The sequence below is a fragment of the Anguilla rostrata genome, chromosome 4 (genome assembly GCF_018555375.3).
Source record: "Anguilla rostrata isolate EN2019 chromosome 4, ASM1855537v3, whole genome shotgun sequence".
In the NCBI taxonomy this organism is placed as follows: Eukaryota; Metazoa; Chordata; class Actinopteri; order Anguilliformes; family Anguillidae; genus Anguilla; species Anguilla rostrata.
The window spans coordinates 59,988,847-60,003,882 of NC_057936.1; the positions used below are offsets into that span (position 1 = coordinate 59,988,847).

The following is a 15,036-nucleotide window of genomic DNA, read 5'->3' on the forward strand; positions in this document are numbered from 1 at the left end:
TTGCTCAAAATGAAAAACGCGGGAGAACTATTTAAAGGAGCAGCCTTTCAGCTTTTAATCATCGAAAAATGTAATAGATCAAATCAATGAATATTCCTCGTTATATGCCGCAGTGTTGGCCATGGGTAGGCCTAATGTTCATTCGCTTATTGACTGCATTCGCAGATTGTAGATATTCATATTCCTTTGCAACGTCAATAAATTCACAGTTTTCTGGGATGTGACGTTCTAGTTTGGTTGGCTGAATGAGCTAATTTCCATATTGCCCGCCCTGAAGGCGTTGAGGGCGGGAAAGACAAGGGCATAATACATTGGAAAACGGGAAACGGCTTCAAGATGATATGAAGTGGTGATAGACGTAAACGGCATATAAATGCACTTAGTAAGGCATTGTTTAAGTCACACAAGCTACGTGTTTAAGTAGGACTACATATGATAACTATTAGAACCGTTGTGTAGGTGAGCACATTTTATCATTTAATTTATGAAATATAGCACGAGAAGAAACTTAAATTCAGAAAAGAATGCTGCGCATTGTATTGGGAAAAAAACAGAAACTTTATTATATTTTTTTATAAATGACAAGAGGGGAGCAATGAGTGGTCCCAAAGGCACAATGTAGGCATGTAACAGAGTGGTCAGTAGGGGTCACTGAAGGGGTAGTGAGGATGTCCAGCATCTCTAGGAACAGGCTTCCCATCGACCTGAAACACAAAGCATCACACATGCAGGTGTCACACTCATCCGTGAGATTACCAAGAATGCACTTATTATGCAGTTTACATTTACTTAGCACTGCACAGGCTTCCGGAGGTAAGGGAGTGAAAGCTTATTCAAGGAGGTGAATAAAAGGGGGGGAAAAGGAGATGGTTTTCCCCAACTGATTTTTTTTTTTTTTTTAAAGCTTGACAGCAGACATTTCAGACAGCCTGGTGAAGGGTAGTGAGGGATATGCTAATTAGCCATCTGGCTGAGCTTTGCATTTCCCCCTTAAAGGAGTGTGAATTACACCAATGTCTTGTAAGCACTTGGAAAAAGTTGGAAATAACTAATCAAAATGCACTATTAGCATGTGTAGATGCAGCAGGGGGATTTGCACTCCCCGCCATCTGGGTGAATGCTTCTCACTCGTCCCAACCACTGAGCTTCTCCAACCTAGCTCCCCAGAGGTGGAACAAACTTCCCGTTCCTCTACGAACCGCTCGGTCATTGCCCATCATCCGCCATGATCTGAAGGCTAATCTCCTCAGACTGTATCTGGACTAACTATCACTACTCTGCAGGGCACTCCCAATCTAGGACCGCTCTTATCCCTTGAATCCATCTAATTTATTCCTCTAGCACTTTCATGTAATGCTTGTATCTCCATCCAGTACTTATAATGCAATTGCATCGTTATCTTGATGTTGTAGCTCGTCGTCATGCCTCCTTGTTTGACTAACCACAACTTTCTGACCTAGCCTACGCTTACTGTGTGAACTGGAGTTAATGTGTTCATGGGTATGGATAACTGCTACATAATGAGTATTGTACCTTATCAGACCCGTTTTCTAGTAGTTCCAGTTACCTTCAGTGTGCATTTATTGTATACCAAATTAATGTAATGTATACTATGTCAATTTTGTTAAAACAAATCTTTGTTTATAGTTGTAAATAATTACTATAAAATGAATCTGTTCATATTGGGGGAAAATATGTTACTGTACTTGTAGCTTTAAGTGTGTTTTCTTGCTTTAGACTACAAATAGCCAAATGCCAATACCTTCCACTTTAAAGCCAGCAGGTATTACAAACTTCTCTAAACACACTTTATTACTTGGAAAAACTTTCGGGGCCAATCACAGAAACTGAAATCATATCATAAGACCCAGCAAAGTAAATTATCCCTTACACAAAATAGTCACTAGATGGCAGCATATTTACTTAAAATGTTGTTTTGGTAGACAAACTGTTGAGATAAATCTCCTGTTGAATAAAAATGAACTGGATAAACAATAAACCAGCTTTAATTCAATAATTATAATATTTATCTAAATAGTGATAGACCACAGTTACGTTCAAGAAAGAAATAGATGTTTTACACAGTGTTGAGGGTGTGGACGTAGATCATGGTAATATAATGATAATGATATGAAAAACATTGATGATGATGACCATGATGAAGAAAATATTTCCATTATAGGACAGATGAATATTTCTAAGCGCAACAGTTACTCACTGTGATGACAGGCACAATGTAGCGCCAGCCTTTATTCAGCGCCATTATACTCTTCACCTCCTCTGCTTCCAGAGTGAAATCGAACACCTGCAGGTGAACGGAGAAACTTACTGAGAAAATACACACAACGATTTATGCATCACGCAATATTAATACTAGAACTAACCAGACTATTCATTAAATGAAAAGAAAATCAATACCGTCGGTAATGCATATGTACCAATTGCGCACACACACGCACACACACACACACACACACACGCGCGCGAACGAGCACGCGCACACACACACACACACACGTGAAATTAATAGACAAAAGATGCACCGATGCAGTTTTTAAATGATTTTCTAATGAGGGGAGAGAGGGCCGAGATCCTCACCTGGATGTTCTCTTCGATGCGTGACTGCGTTACACTTTTGGGTATCGTCACCACACCTCGCTGGGTCTGCCACCTGGCGAGAGACAAACCGCGGGGTGTACAGTACGCACAGTCAGTGCTCTGCCCACAGAGACGGGGGGCACGAACTCAGGCCGGACGCTGCGGGGCGTGCCAGCGTGCTGGCAGGCTAATTCCCCTTGAGGCGTCGGCACAAATTAATCGTGAATTAATTACCGGAGGATGATTTGCGCGGGACTCCTCTTGTACTTCTGAGCCAGGGCGGAGATGACCGGCTCGTCCAGGAGCACGGGCTCGTCGGGGTGCTTCCAGAACCGGTCGGGGGAACCCAGCGGGCTGTAGGCCGTCATCACCAGGCCACGCTCGCGGCAGTGCGCCAGCAGCTCCGCCTGAGACAGGTATGGATGACCCTCCACCTGCAGTGGGGTTCACACACACACACACACACACACACTCGCATTCACGCATCGCACAACTGGCACCTTGGGCATTATCCTCACACTTTGGAGAATGTGGTGGGCATTCATCTTGTCATAGACAATTGGAAAACTCCAACCAAGTCCTATTTAAGAAATTCAGCCAAAATGATATGCACAAGCATGAATATTCAGGCTGTAAATAATGTGAAAGATAATACAAATTTTCCACTCATGATTTCAATAGTCAAACATAGTACGGACAAAAAATAATAAATACTGGCAACTCTGCTTGCATTATTCTGCTTTTCCCCAGAGCTTGCTCTGTTGTATGTGGACAGAACTATTGTCTCCGCACCTGCAGTACACTTGGCTTGATGCTGGCGACGGAGAGGACATCATCGATTTGGCGGCTGTTGAAGTTGGAGAGCCCAATCGCCCTCACCAGACCTTTCCCCACAAGGCGTTCCATGGCCGCCCACGTCACCTTGTAATCGATGTCATCGTAGAGCAGCGTTCCATCTTCTGTCCTGGGAAAGCTGTCCTTGCCACGTCTGCAGAGAGGGGCGATCAGACAGGAGCTGTTAGTGGACCAAGCTGCCTCCGTGTTGATGAGCATGGGTTCCCCTCTGCCCATGCTGCGCTCTCCCATTGGATGATCTCTCAGCATGAAACCCGGGGCTCACAGGAAGAAGGCTTATTAGTCACACCCTGTCAGGATCTCCAGGCTTTCCAAGCACAGCCCTATTGACACACTGTCACTGCCTGCTGTGAGCCGGCACTCACCCGCCTGCTGTCTCAGTGAGAGAGGCCCATTCAGGCAGGTCTGGACATGACACGACACGACGCCAATCTCAACAGACGTAGGTGCGTCCAAAGTCTCTCAGCAATTTATAAAATTGCTCAGTTTATGTTATTAAATGCAGCACACTGCTTCACAGCAATCAGAAACACACAGACCAGAGCTTATCTTCTGAAACATCTAGGAATGAGTGGGTTTTTAACGACCAAGTACAAGTTCCTCACTCCAGGCCTCAAATGATTGTTTCACGCGGGAAGTCTGCCTCCAGCGCCACTTCATCTGGGAAGCACAAGCTGGGGGCCAGAGGGCGGGGCTTACTGGAAGGCGTAGGGCCAGTGGATGAGGTAGAGGTCGAGGTAATCCAGCCCCAGCTCCTTCAGCGACTTCTGCAGGGCCGGCTCCACATCCTCTGGGTGATGGTTGTTGTTCCACAGCTTGGAGGTGACAAACACGTCCTCCCTCTTCAAACCCTGTGGAGATATTCACACACGCGCACACGTGCACGCACAACAGTGTCTGGATTTGTCGTCTGTGATGAGACCCCAGTTACAGGACCCCAGTCACAAGTGATGCCACACATTACTTTCATGTTTAAGACTGATTACTCTTTTTTTTTTGTTGCAACATGCAAGACGTCATATGAAATAGGTTTGATATACATAATCACAAAAAATATATCTACATCAAAGATGTTTGCTTGGCCATTACAAACACGAGCATGTGTGTACATATAGTGAAATAAAGAGTCTGGCTCACCTTGTCTGGCCCCAGTGCCTCACGCAGAGCCTCTCCGATCTCTGCCTCATTGCCGTAGATGGAGGCACAGTCAATATGGCGGTAGCCAGCCTGCAGAGCCCAGATCACCGCCTGCTTCACCTACGGCACCAACATATACACAATAACCATTACTAAGCTTAACAAACAGAAGAAGAAGAAAGGCTTTATTTGTCACGTGCATATACATGTACATACAGTGAAATGCATCCTCTGCATTTAACCCATCCTAATTACTTAGGAGCAGTGGGCAGCCACAATGCAGCGCCCGGGGACCAACTCTAGTTCTGAAGCCAGTGCCTTGGTCAAGGGCAACGGCAGGAGTACGCCTAGGGGCAATTTAGACTCTCCAATTAACCTAACCTGCATGTCTTTGGACAAAATACATTTAGGCAAATCATGGTACTGTGAGTCATACATAGTTCATTCATAAGGAAAGACCTTTTTGCATTCACACCTTTCTTGTGGACAAAATACACAATACACCTCTGTCTCATCAGAAAGATTTTCTTTTACACTTTATTTCCTTGTTGACTGGGTTGGTCCATGGTTGCCAAACCCTACATTGGGTAATTTTTCTGCAATGGTGACAGTTCCTTGTGTCTGCTGGTCAAAAGAAAGGGCAGGGATAATGCTAGATCTTTAAACTTTGTGTAAATATGGCAGATTAAAATTCAACATATTTATTCCAGTAGTTCTTAGTATTTCTCCAGATGAAAGAAACTATGTATAAAAACTGCTGTACAATAACTCGTTTGCTTCTCTAGAGCAAATTGAGAAGAACAGAGAAGGAAGATCCCCATTTCCATTAACAGATTCCTTTTACATTTAATATCTGACCATACAAAGTCTAGCAAATATTTTTCATGAACTTGAAGATCAATTGTTAACATGCTTTACTTCTCAAGTTCATATTTTCTCGTTACCTTTCACAAATTGAATGTTTCATAACAAAAAAAATGGCAAGTAGGTTATTCGGTCAGAGAATTTACAGCTGACAAACCCAAGTGTACATTTTTATGAATGGCTGAAGAGCAAACAGGCAGATGGTCATGTTATGTATTTAATGACCTGTGCTTACTGAGGCAAGTGCAGTGGAAAAAAAACAAAGGAAAATATCAAAGGACAGGCTGTTTTTGTAGACAACATCTGAGCTTTTCATTAGCGTTCGCCGCCTGCATCGCCACTTATCCAGCCCTTCATCTGGTCTCCATGGCAATAGAACTAAAAAGCCCGGTGCATTGTGGGTGCCACTGAAAGAGGCAAGAGGGTCAGTGCTGTGAATAGCAATCTTTTGTCTCTTTTGTCGCCGCCCCAGCACATCATAAGACACCCTTGCAATGAAATTCTACTTTGAAAATCTGACATGAATCTGTGGACAGTTTATACGTTATGAAATTTCACTGAACAGCACCTATATTTTAAGCATCATAAAGGGTGTAATAAAATGACTATGAATTCACCTTTCATAATTCAGCTTCTCATAATTGGAAAATATTATTTTTCATTGCTTACTTTCACAAGATGACATTAACTATATCAATAGGCCTAAAAAAAAACACACAAAAATAAATAGATGGTTAAGTTAGTCATGTGTTGGCAAGGTTTTTGTTGAATATGGTTATTATGCAATGAATCTCTCCTCTGTCATCAAACACTCACCTTCCCGGGCTCACTCTTCCACGTCCCCAGTCCAATGAGGGGCATCTTCCGACCGGTGCCGAGTACTGCAAAATCATTCATACTGGACTCTTTGGGTATCTTCAACAAAATAAAAACAGAACTCTCGTCATCACAAAATCTTACATTGACTTTCAAATACGATACTCCTTCCAAATTTCAACACTGGCCGCTTTTAAGCCTTATATCATACAAGCATGACGAATGTTTATTTCAAATTAATATATGACATACTTGAACATATTTGGGTGCATTGTGACGTGGCAAATGCACAGCGGTTATGATGAAAAGCAACTGCCCTGGACAAGTACTCCTCCCTTGGATAACTTGTCAAATTTCAGCTAATGCACGGGCTCCGGAAGCTGATTAGATAGCAGGATACTGTTCGCCTCTTACTACCACATAGAAAATACGTTTACATAATAGTCATTAACCTCCAATAAACGTTAATACGAGACCAAGCTTTATGAGACTGAAAACGCCGAATGTCAGGTGACTTCCTTTCGTCCTGTCCGGATGACTGTCAAAAAATTACATGCTAGCCTACTCGGATTGTCTTTGAAGGACTTTAAGATAGTGCTTGTTTTCTCCAGGTATTTAGATAAATCCTCTGTTTTTCAATACTCTGCAGCAATTAATTAATACATTTTGCTAAGATTGCTGGGATTATATTTGCATTTTCAGCAAAAAAATATCCACAGAACAAATCTAATAGTCATAGATTTCTTAGATCCTCAGTTTCCTTTATCAAATCCCTTTCGATACGACACTGATTTTTCAGGTTCACGAAGAATAAACGTATTAAAGCGATGCTGTTCGATCTCGAAAATGTTTAAACAAAGACAAGCAATATAGCAACTGCCAATATATCTAAATGCATCTTATCGAGCAAAAAGTACGGGGTGTCGGTCAACTTCCTGGATTGAAAAGCCATAATTCTGCTTACTCACCTGCTTCTCATTTTTTAAAGAATAGGGAAACGGGAAATCATAGCTGATTATGTATGCTGCGTTTTGTAGCCTTTGGAGGCGAAATGCATGTTCTCTACACAGCTAGCCTACGTGGCAATTTCTTGGCTATAGCCTACAAAAATGCATGTCTTTAAATATTTTTTGTGGACTTACTCAGGATAGTCTTCGATTTGTGAAAGCAGCAACCCCGCCAGATATCTTGAAATTTTGCTAATATTTAATTGAGCTTGTTGGCACAGTCCCACTCTTATGATATTTCCGTTTCCGGGGTTGATGTAAAAGCTGCAAGACCTACATTGTATAAACCTAATTTGTGAAATAGGTCGAATTTGTGTGATACACTGTGCCATAATTTAATTTGTTACTTATTGGGTAATAAAAAGCATGATAGCCTCCGCACGTGCTGCTTTAATCAGACTACAATAAAGATTTATTAACACTGAAAACCAGAGTAGCAAGTTTCGTAAGTCTATTCCTTCCAAGAATTCACAGTGTAACTTTGTTTAGACCCGTAACCATAGCTATTTTACAGCAGAAAATGGAAATGAATGGTAATTGTGTCCGATGCGAAGTTGCCTGAAGATTACGGAGTTTAGTATTTTGTATATATAATAATGGATTGGTGGTACGAGGAACGTTTTGAACAAAATTTAAAAGTCAGTTTATTTATTCAGACTATTTGTTTTGATTTTGAGTAGCCTATCTTTCGTGTAATCAAGTTACAACCCCACACAATAGCCTACAATGAATCGCGCTACATCAAAATTGAACCATCGTGTGTGTGGGCCAGTACGCTACAAAATGCTATTTAAATGATTTAAATGACCAATTGATAGTTAGGAGAAAATGCAAAGTCATGCTGGTAAAGCAGACAAGGAATAGTTAGCCACGTTTTGTACAACTCTTAAGGCGGGGTATTACAGGCGGTCTGTCATCGCGATAAGTGCACGGCTATAAAGTCTAGACCTAGTATTTCCCACTCTTTCCACACAGCTTTCACCCAGCAGAGGGCGAGACGTCAATAAGATTCTAACACTGTCTCATTCACGTAAGTTGCTACTTAATTTAAATGTAGTTTACATTTCGATTTTAATAATTTAAATCACAGCTGCGTATTTAGATCGTAGGCTACTACAAGTGGAGCAACTAGACCTCGCATTTTACATTGCTAAACCTTTTTGACGGAAGATATCCTAGCTGTCACCTATTTTGCGAGGGGAATTTAATATGCCGTTATTACGCCAGTTGTATATTTTGCAATTAAACTCCGACTAGAATTCGGGATTCCCAGCAGTTATGTATTTATTGACTATTATCTCATTCAAATAATTGAGATTGTTTGAAATTTGTTCCTGAATTTATCCGTCGGGTCCTATCCGAAAAATGAGCGTAATTGCATGAAAGAAGCTGTCTATTTAAAATATGACAAAACACTTCATACTTCGCTTGTTCGACATACAGTATTTCTCTTTTCTTAAATATCGAAATTATTGTTACAGTTTAGGTCGCTTTAATAATAAGCCAATTTTTGGAAACCATGCACTGCTTTGTTGCGTCTGGTTCATAGAACTTTCGAACGTACAATTAGTGGAATTGCAATGGGCAGTGCATTTACTTGATCATTTTGTTTTTTGGAAAGATATGGCGTTCGGTTAAATGTAGGTGACGGATGCGTTTCCAAGAGCTTGTCCTTGGGTTCAATACCCAACAGGAAGTTGCGAGGGGAAAGCTAGGAAAGAGAGTGCAAGCATACAACATGTTTTTCGCTAGTGATGTATTTTTAAATGTACGTTCAAATTGTTGAAAGTTGGTCATTATTAACCGAAAGCAAATGTATGGTCTGAATTCGCCTTCAGTTAATCTTTGTCCACTGTCATTTAAAAATGCGTTATCAGCTGCTGAGATGTAATCAGTTCACTGGGTGTGGAGGGCTGTTCCATCTACCTGCTGATTTTGTTTCCTCAGTAAATTCAGAGATGGCAGCAGGTGAAGCTCGCATTGGGAAACTGGCCCCTGACTTCAAAGCAACAGCTGTAATGCCAGATGGTCAATTCAAGGAACTCAAAATCTCCGACTACAGAGGTAGTACGACCTGCACCGCACATCAATATTCACAGTTGTAGCATAAATGCGGAGCCCTGGTGCTCCTGTCACGTGGTTGTGAATGCATATAGTAACTGAAACTGACACCCAGTTGTTTCTCTTGGTAGGCTGGGATATTTAAAAAAATTGACTGCATCAAGGAGTTCTTTCGCTTTTGATGGGTAAAATACAGTTGCAGAAGAGATTAGGTTACAGTGCATATCTGGGACTGAAAGCGTTAAAGCATTATATGTATTTACAGTATTGGTAGTTAAAGCGTTTCCATGTGAAAAATATCATCTTTTTATATCATTTTTACATTTTAAATATCGGAAGTTCCCCCTTTTTTTGGAGGGAAGAAAATTAAACCTGTATTTATATTATATCTTTCCATTCAAATGAAAATGTTTCCCATTTCAGTTGGATGTTCAAATTCAAGTAAACGTATTTACTGTATAAGCCAATTTTACAGCTTTTTCCTACAAGTGCCAGTTCATAAATTAAATTGTGTTATCAGGCCCCAGTATTCTAAATTTGCATTTGGTTCCAGATAAATGGTAAATGGACCGCATTTATATAGCGCTTTTATCCAAAGCGCTTTACAATTGATGCCTCTCATTCGCCAGAGCAGTTAGGGGTTAGGTGTCTTGCTCAAGGACACTTCGACACGCCCAGGGCGGGGTTTGAATCGGCAACCCTCCGACTGCCAGACAATCGGTCTTACCTCCTGAGCTATGTCGCCCTAGATAAACTGTAAATGCACAGTAAAGATAAGATACTGCAAATTCCAACATCCACTAGTGCAACCAACAAAATCGCAGATTTGGAGACAGTAATGTTTTATCCAGTGAACAATGAAAACATTCAATTGATTTGTTCTAAGTCATCCATGTGGATACATCTACTGTAAGATGCTGCCACACCAAACTGCTACTTTTTAATATAAATGCCATTCACGTAGCTTGTGTAAACTGATGAAGCATTTGAGATCGTCTTGCTGTATCTTGTTGAAAAGTATGTAAAACAAAGATTGCTGTCTAACAGTTAAAAATAATAATAATAACTTGCGACTGCTGGGAAGTAGCTTATTTTGTGTTCACACATAATGTGAGAGAATGTGCCTTAAGTTGATGTCAAACTTTGTTTATGTGTGAGAGGACAGTACTTACAGTGATGGTTAAATATGGATAGCTTTCTACCTTTTCAAATGCATAAACCTTGCAAGCTAGCTAGGCACTAGGACTGTACTCCCTTATCAATTTCAATAATCTTTACAGATTACAGGTCAGTTTGTCTATTACACCATTGTCTTGGGTGTCCCAGACTGGGACTCCCAGTTTTATATATATGTATAAATGCAATGATTGCATTTAGACTTATGCAGTGTATATTGTGAAGCATTTAGTAGGACCCAGTGGTAATACAAAAAAATGGTCCTGTGCAATTCCTTCCCATTGTTTGCTGAATTGTTTTAAGACTGGTTATAATTAAGAGGTGCGCCTCCATAACTTTTCCAGGACAGAATTTGGTCTGCTGGAAGAATGTTGCCTGCTCACAGCATGCATTTGCCAAGTATAGTCTGAAATGGCAAGCGTGGGTTAAATACATATTACCAAAAAAACAGTTCCTGGGCTCTTCAAAGAGGCTATGCAGAGTGAAATGTTGGTACACTCCTAGCGTTGAGATACATTACATAACAGACTGATGTTTTGACTTGGCATTGTCCTCAGAGCAACATCATATTATTACTATGAGTATAGCTAGACTGTCATTGCCGTTGTTACACACAGGTCAGGCAGATGTGCTTTGTCGACGCACAGGAGGACACGTATACCTCCCGATTTGTTCAGTTCACCTTTTGAGTCTGAGGAGGATGCCAAGTTCATACATCAGTCTTATTGAAACAGGCTTAATTCTATGAGTGCCCCAGTGTTCCTCCCTGGACAGTCTCTTTGAAGAGCTCAGGTATTGTTTTGAAAATGGTCATGGTTGAATGCGTGTTGCTGTTTTCTCTGTTTGCAGGAAAGTATGTGGTCTTTTTCTTCTACCCGATGGACTTCACCTTCGTGTGTCCCACCGAGATCATTGCCTTCAGCGACGCTGCCGAGGAGTTCAGGAAGATCGACTGCGAAGTCATCGGCGCTTCTGTGGACTCTCACTTCTGCCACCTTGCCTGGTACGCAGACAAAAAGTAGACCGTACAGCCCAAGGTTTAGGCATCTGTTTTTTTAATTGGCCCCAGCCATCCAGCATTGCTCTACTAGTGATGCATTACAGGCGTGTGCATTGTTGTCTTTGCTCGTGTTTCCTGGTAGGGTCAACAAGCCCCGCAAGCAGGGTGGTTTGGGCCCCATGAAGATCCCATTGGTGGCTGACGCGCTGCACTCGATCTCCAAGGCCTACGGCGTGCTGAAGGAAGATGAAGGCCTATCCTACAGGTGAAGGATGGGTGGATCTTGTATTGGAGGGCAGCCGTTCATCACGCAAGCATGAAAACAGTCCCACAACAGTTCATTATTGAGCAAATTATTGATGTTATTTCCTAGCTGCATCTTATCCAGCTTTCTGGGACATCAGAATCATTGATGTTTCATTTTACTGCATGTCCAGTATTCAGACTGCTTTCTGTGGTTCCAGGGGGCTGTTCATCATTGACGATAAGGGCATCCTGAGGCAGATCACTATCAACGATCTGCCGGTGGGCCGTTCCGTGGAGGAGACTCTTCGCCTGGTGCAGGCGTTTCAGTTTACGGACAAGCACGGAGAAGGTACTGCCTACCGCCACCTCTGAGCGTCTGCAAGTATGTCGGTCATCTTCACTTCTAGCGCTTCCCACCGGAAGGTTGATGTACCGAGATACTTCGGAAAAAAATACTGTTAAAATGCTGTTAAAACGTGGTCTGTTAATACTGCCCTACAAAGCCTAACTGCAGGAACTACGCAAAGAGTAATACTGAGAAAAATGTCTTTAAAGTGTTTTAACTGGCCAGCCAAATGGGATATAGTTATATAAGTGATATTGCACTAATTGTACTCATGAGGTCATTTTTATGCCCAAAAACCATGACGGCTGGCCAGTTAAAACACTTTAAAGCCATTTTTCTCAGTTTTACCCTTTGCGTAGTTACTGCAGTTAGGCTTTGTAGGGCAGAATAGTGACGTAATGTGTAGCCCTGTTTAAGGTCAAAGGTCAATGCTCAGGGTCTTTCTCGCTTTTGCAGTGTGCCCCGCTGGCTGGAAACCAGGAAGCGACACCATCAAGCCAGATGTCCAGATGAGCAAGGAGTTCTTCTCCAAACAGTAACGGGCAGACCCGAGTCTGCTCCAAACGACCGTTAGACCTTAGCAGTCCTAAAATCTGTAGGTGAAATGGCACAGTTGCTTGCAAACAGGGTATTGTGTATGTAATTTCCATTTTGAATATGCGCCTAGTTACTGCTCAGCGAGCCCTTGAGACCTGAAGGTGGTGATCAAAGCGATTATCACCACGTTCGGTGCAGTGTTGGAGATTTAGATCCATGAGCCTGGTTCAGTTATGTCCTGTGTAGATATGTCCAGAGTTACGTAACATTAGATATTTCTTCAGTGCTTGCCGTTGTGGCTTCATATGTTGAAATACAATTTTGACACACACAAAACCCTACATTGTATCAGTGTTGGGAGACCAAGTCGGACCAAGTCACTGCAAAAAAAAAATGGTGTAATTTGGCTCTTTTCCCTCCATCCGGTATTGCACTGTGAAGCAAATGTGCAGTTGTTTTGTAAGTTGTCTTTTTCATGATTGTAATAAAGGATAAAAACGGTATGTTTTTTTTTTTTTTTTTGTATTATATGCAGGGTGGACATTTACTATACTTATTTCATTTGATTAAGGAGTCTGTGTACTATTACTACTTAATCTAATGAAGTTAGTTTCAAGCTCATCCTGTTAAGATGTTGTTATAGTCCGATGACAGCCCCATGGTTTGGTGTCAAATCTGGACCTTTCCAGCAGTCCAGCAGGTCTGATGCACAATTCGCGATAGCCTTGTCCAGGTCTTGTCGGCTGGAATGACAGTGCCTCATTGCGCACCAGTGACCCCTGCTGGTTGGTCAAGTACCTGCATATCCGTCAGTTGAACAGTAGGCCTACATGAAGGAGCTTCGAGAGTTTCGAATAGCGGTGCGGTAAGAAGCATCCCAGACATCGGGGCAGTGCCTGTCTGCGCTCTAAATATGGACTAAATTTTTAAAAGATATCATGATAGATGAATGGCATATAATTGCATATGTGTATGTATATTATTCACAGCAAGATGAAAGTGCTGTGAGTATAATGCAGATTTTGGTACCCCCAGAAGTTCACATTTGACTGCAAATTACTCTTTCAACGAGGCAATGATCCCAAGCATACCAAAAAAATCAATCATGAAATGGTTAGCTGACCTCTATTGTTTTGCATGTTAATCTCCACACTTGAACCCAATCACTAATTCGCAATTTGAAATGAAAAGCGCAGTCGATAAGTGCGGACTGCAGGATCTTGAAAGATTCTGTAGGAAGGAATGGACAAATATGTTCATCAATCTTAGACAACACTCACAGCACTAGATTACACAGTAGGGTTGATACCCTTGCAAAGTGAGGGTGCACAGATTACTGAAAACATAGACATGAACAATCGTGACACCTATCTTTCTGTAAACTATTCTTTACTTGTTAAAAAAAATTCACAGTAACGGGATGGGTGTAAAAAAACATAATTTCATGAAACAGGCTACATTTGGACATTGCTTTGTGTGGACCACTTGACTTTTTAGTTGTTGGTGGCCGGATTTGTGGAGCCCATCTCATAAAATCAATGCATCGTGACGACAATCTATTAAGTCGATCTATGCTGCTCTTTTAAACGATATAGGGTGAGCTCATTATTTGACAAATAAGAATCTCACCGTGTTGTACGCACCTTAAATGGAGCCATGCCGCCTAGTAGCGTACTCGTTCTATGGATGTTATGATGTCTTCATTTTTCATTTTGCATATGCCGAATAATTTCATGTTTGCTATGATAACGGCTTGCGAATGTGGCGGAAATGAACTGTCTTTCTCTTTGACCGTTTTGGTTAAAAATGACGCGTTTTGTAAATATTCACGACGACTGTGAGCGCACGCTATAATTAGGCTGGAGGCTAGGCTGTGTGGTAAAAGCTATAATGTTTAGTTACCACTAAGTGGCAGTAGAATTTTACAAAGCAATCATCACAGAATAGGCAAGTACGTGTATTGTTTGTCTGTCATTGCTTTCATTTCAGAAAGTTTACTTTACTTTTTTATAGTAAAAAGCCGCGATGACTCAATTTTTGGATTTAATCGACTTCTCGCTTTTGCGTTAGGTGTAGCCTTACACAGAACCTCTTCCCATCTGCATTCTCGAATCACACTTTGTTATGGACAGTATATCGTCCACCATAAGGGCCATAGTTGCAGATAGACCTGTAGGCTAAACCGCTTAAATGAGGAACTGAGACGTATGATTATTTTTTCCTCTTAGCATGAACTATATAATGAGCTATTGCTCACTGCCAAAATATACAAGCAGCCATATTGCGGAAGACCTCACGGATGACAGCAGCGTTCCTCTGAATACACTCGATTGGAAAAATGCTGGCAAGAACGTGGTGGTGACGTACGCACCGTGATATCAACGACCGGCGGG

The 15,036-nt window shown here is 41.6% G+C and overlaps 2 protein-coding genes and 2 long non-coding RNA genes across 7 annotated transcripts; 1 reads left to right on the plus strand and 3 right to left on the minus strand.

Moving 5' to 3' along the window:
- Nucleotides 1-534: 534 nt before the first annotated feature.
- On the minus strand, nt 535-7,572 carry akr1a1b (aldo-keto reductase family 1, member A1b (aldehyde reductase)). Of its 3 annotated transcripts, none has more exons than XM_064333650.1 (9): nt 7,413-7,572; nt 6,271-6,369; nt 4,591-4,710; nt 4,153-4,304; nt 3,391-3,586; nt 2,833-3,032; nt 2,599-2,671; nt 2,219-2,305; nt 535-704 (listed from the first exon to the last, which is right to left on the minus strand). In XM_064333650.1, the coding sequence occupies exons 2-9, from the start codon at nt 6,349-6,351 to the stop codon at nt 639-641; spliced, it is 975 nt and encodes a 324-aa protein (XP_064189720.1). In that variant the 5' UTR covers nt 6,352-6,369; nt 7,413-7,572; the 3' UTR covers nt 535-638. The 3 variants fall into 3 exon arrangements, with proteins under 3 accessions (XP_064189720.1, XP_064189721.1, XP_064189722.1); XM_064333651.1 differs by lacking the exon at nt 7,413-7,572 and adding an exon at nt 7,239-7,385; XM_064333652.1 differs by lacking the exon at nt 7,413-7,572 and adding an exon at nt 6,523-6,678.
- On the minus strand, nt 5,100-6,264 carry LOC135253843 (uncharacterized). 2 transcript variants are annotated; one of them, XR_010329698.1, is made up of 2 exons: nt 6,124-6,264; nt 5,100-5,861 (listed from the first exon to the last, which is right to left on the minus strand). It is a non-coding gene; the product is annotated as an uncharacterized LOC135253843 (long non-coding RNA). The 2 variants fall into 2 exon arrangements; XR_010329697.1 differs by having other exon boundaries at nt 6,072-6,264.
- A 578-nt stretch (nt 7,573-8,150) lies between the features above and the next one.
- LOC135253841 (peroxiredoxin-1) lies at nt 8,151-13,146 on the plus strand. The gene is made up of 6 exons (XM_064333653.1): nt 8,151-8,307; nt 9,225-9,341; nt 11,364-11,517; nt 11,657-11,779; nt 11,979-12,109; nt 12,563-13,146. Exons 2-6 carry the CDS (start codon nt 9,236-9,238, stop codon nt 12,643-12,645), a joined length of 597 nt encoding a protein of 198 aa, XP_064189723.1. The 5' UTR covers nt 8,151-8,307; nt 9,225-9,235; the 3' UTR covers nt 12,646-13,146.
- On the minus strand, nt 11,976-12,620 carry LOC135253844 (uncharacterized). The gene is made up of 2 exons (XR_010329699.1): nt 12,502-12,620; nt 11,976-12,255 (listed from the first exon to the last, which is right to left on the minus strand). It is a non-coding gene; the product is annotated as an uncharacterized LOC135253844 (long non-coding RNA).
- Nucleotides 13,147-15,036: the final 1,890 nt, after the last annotated feature.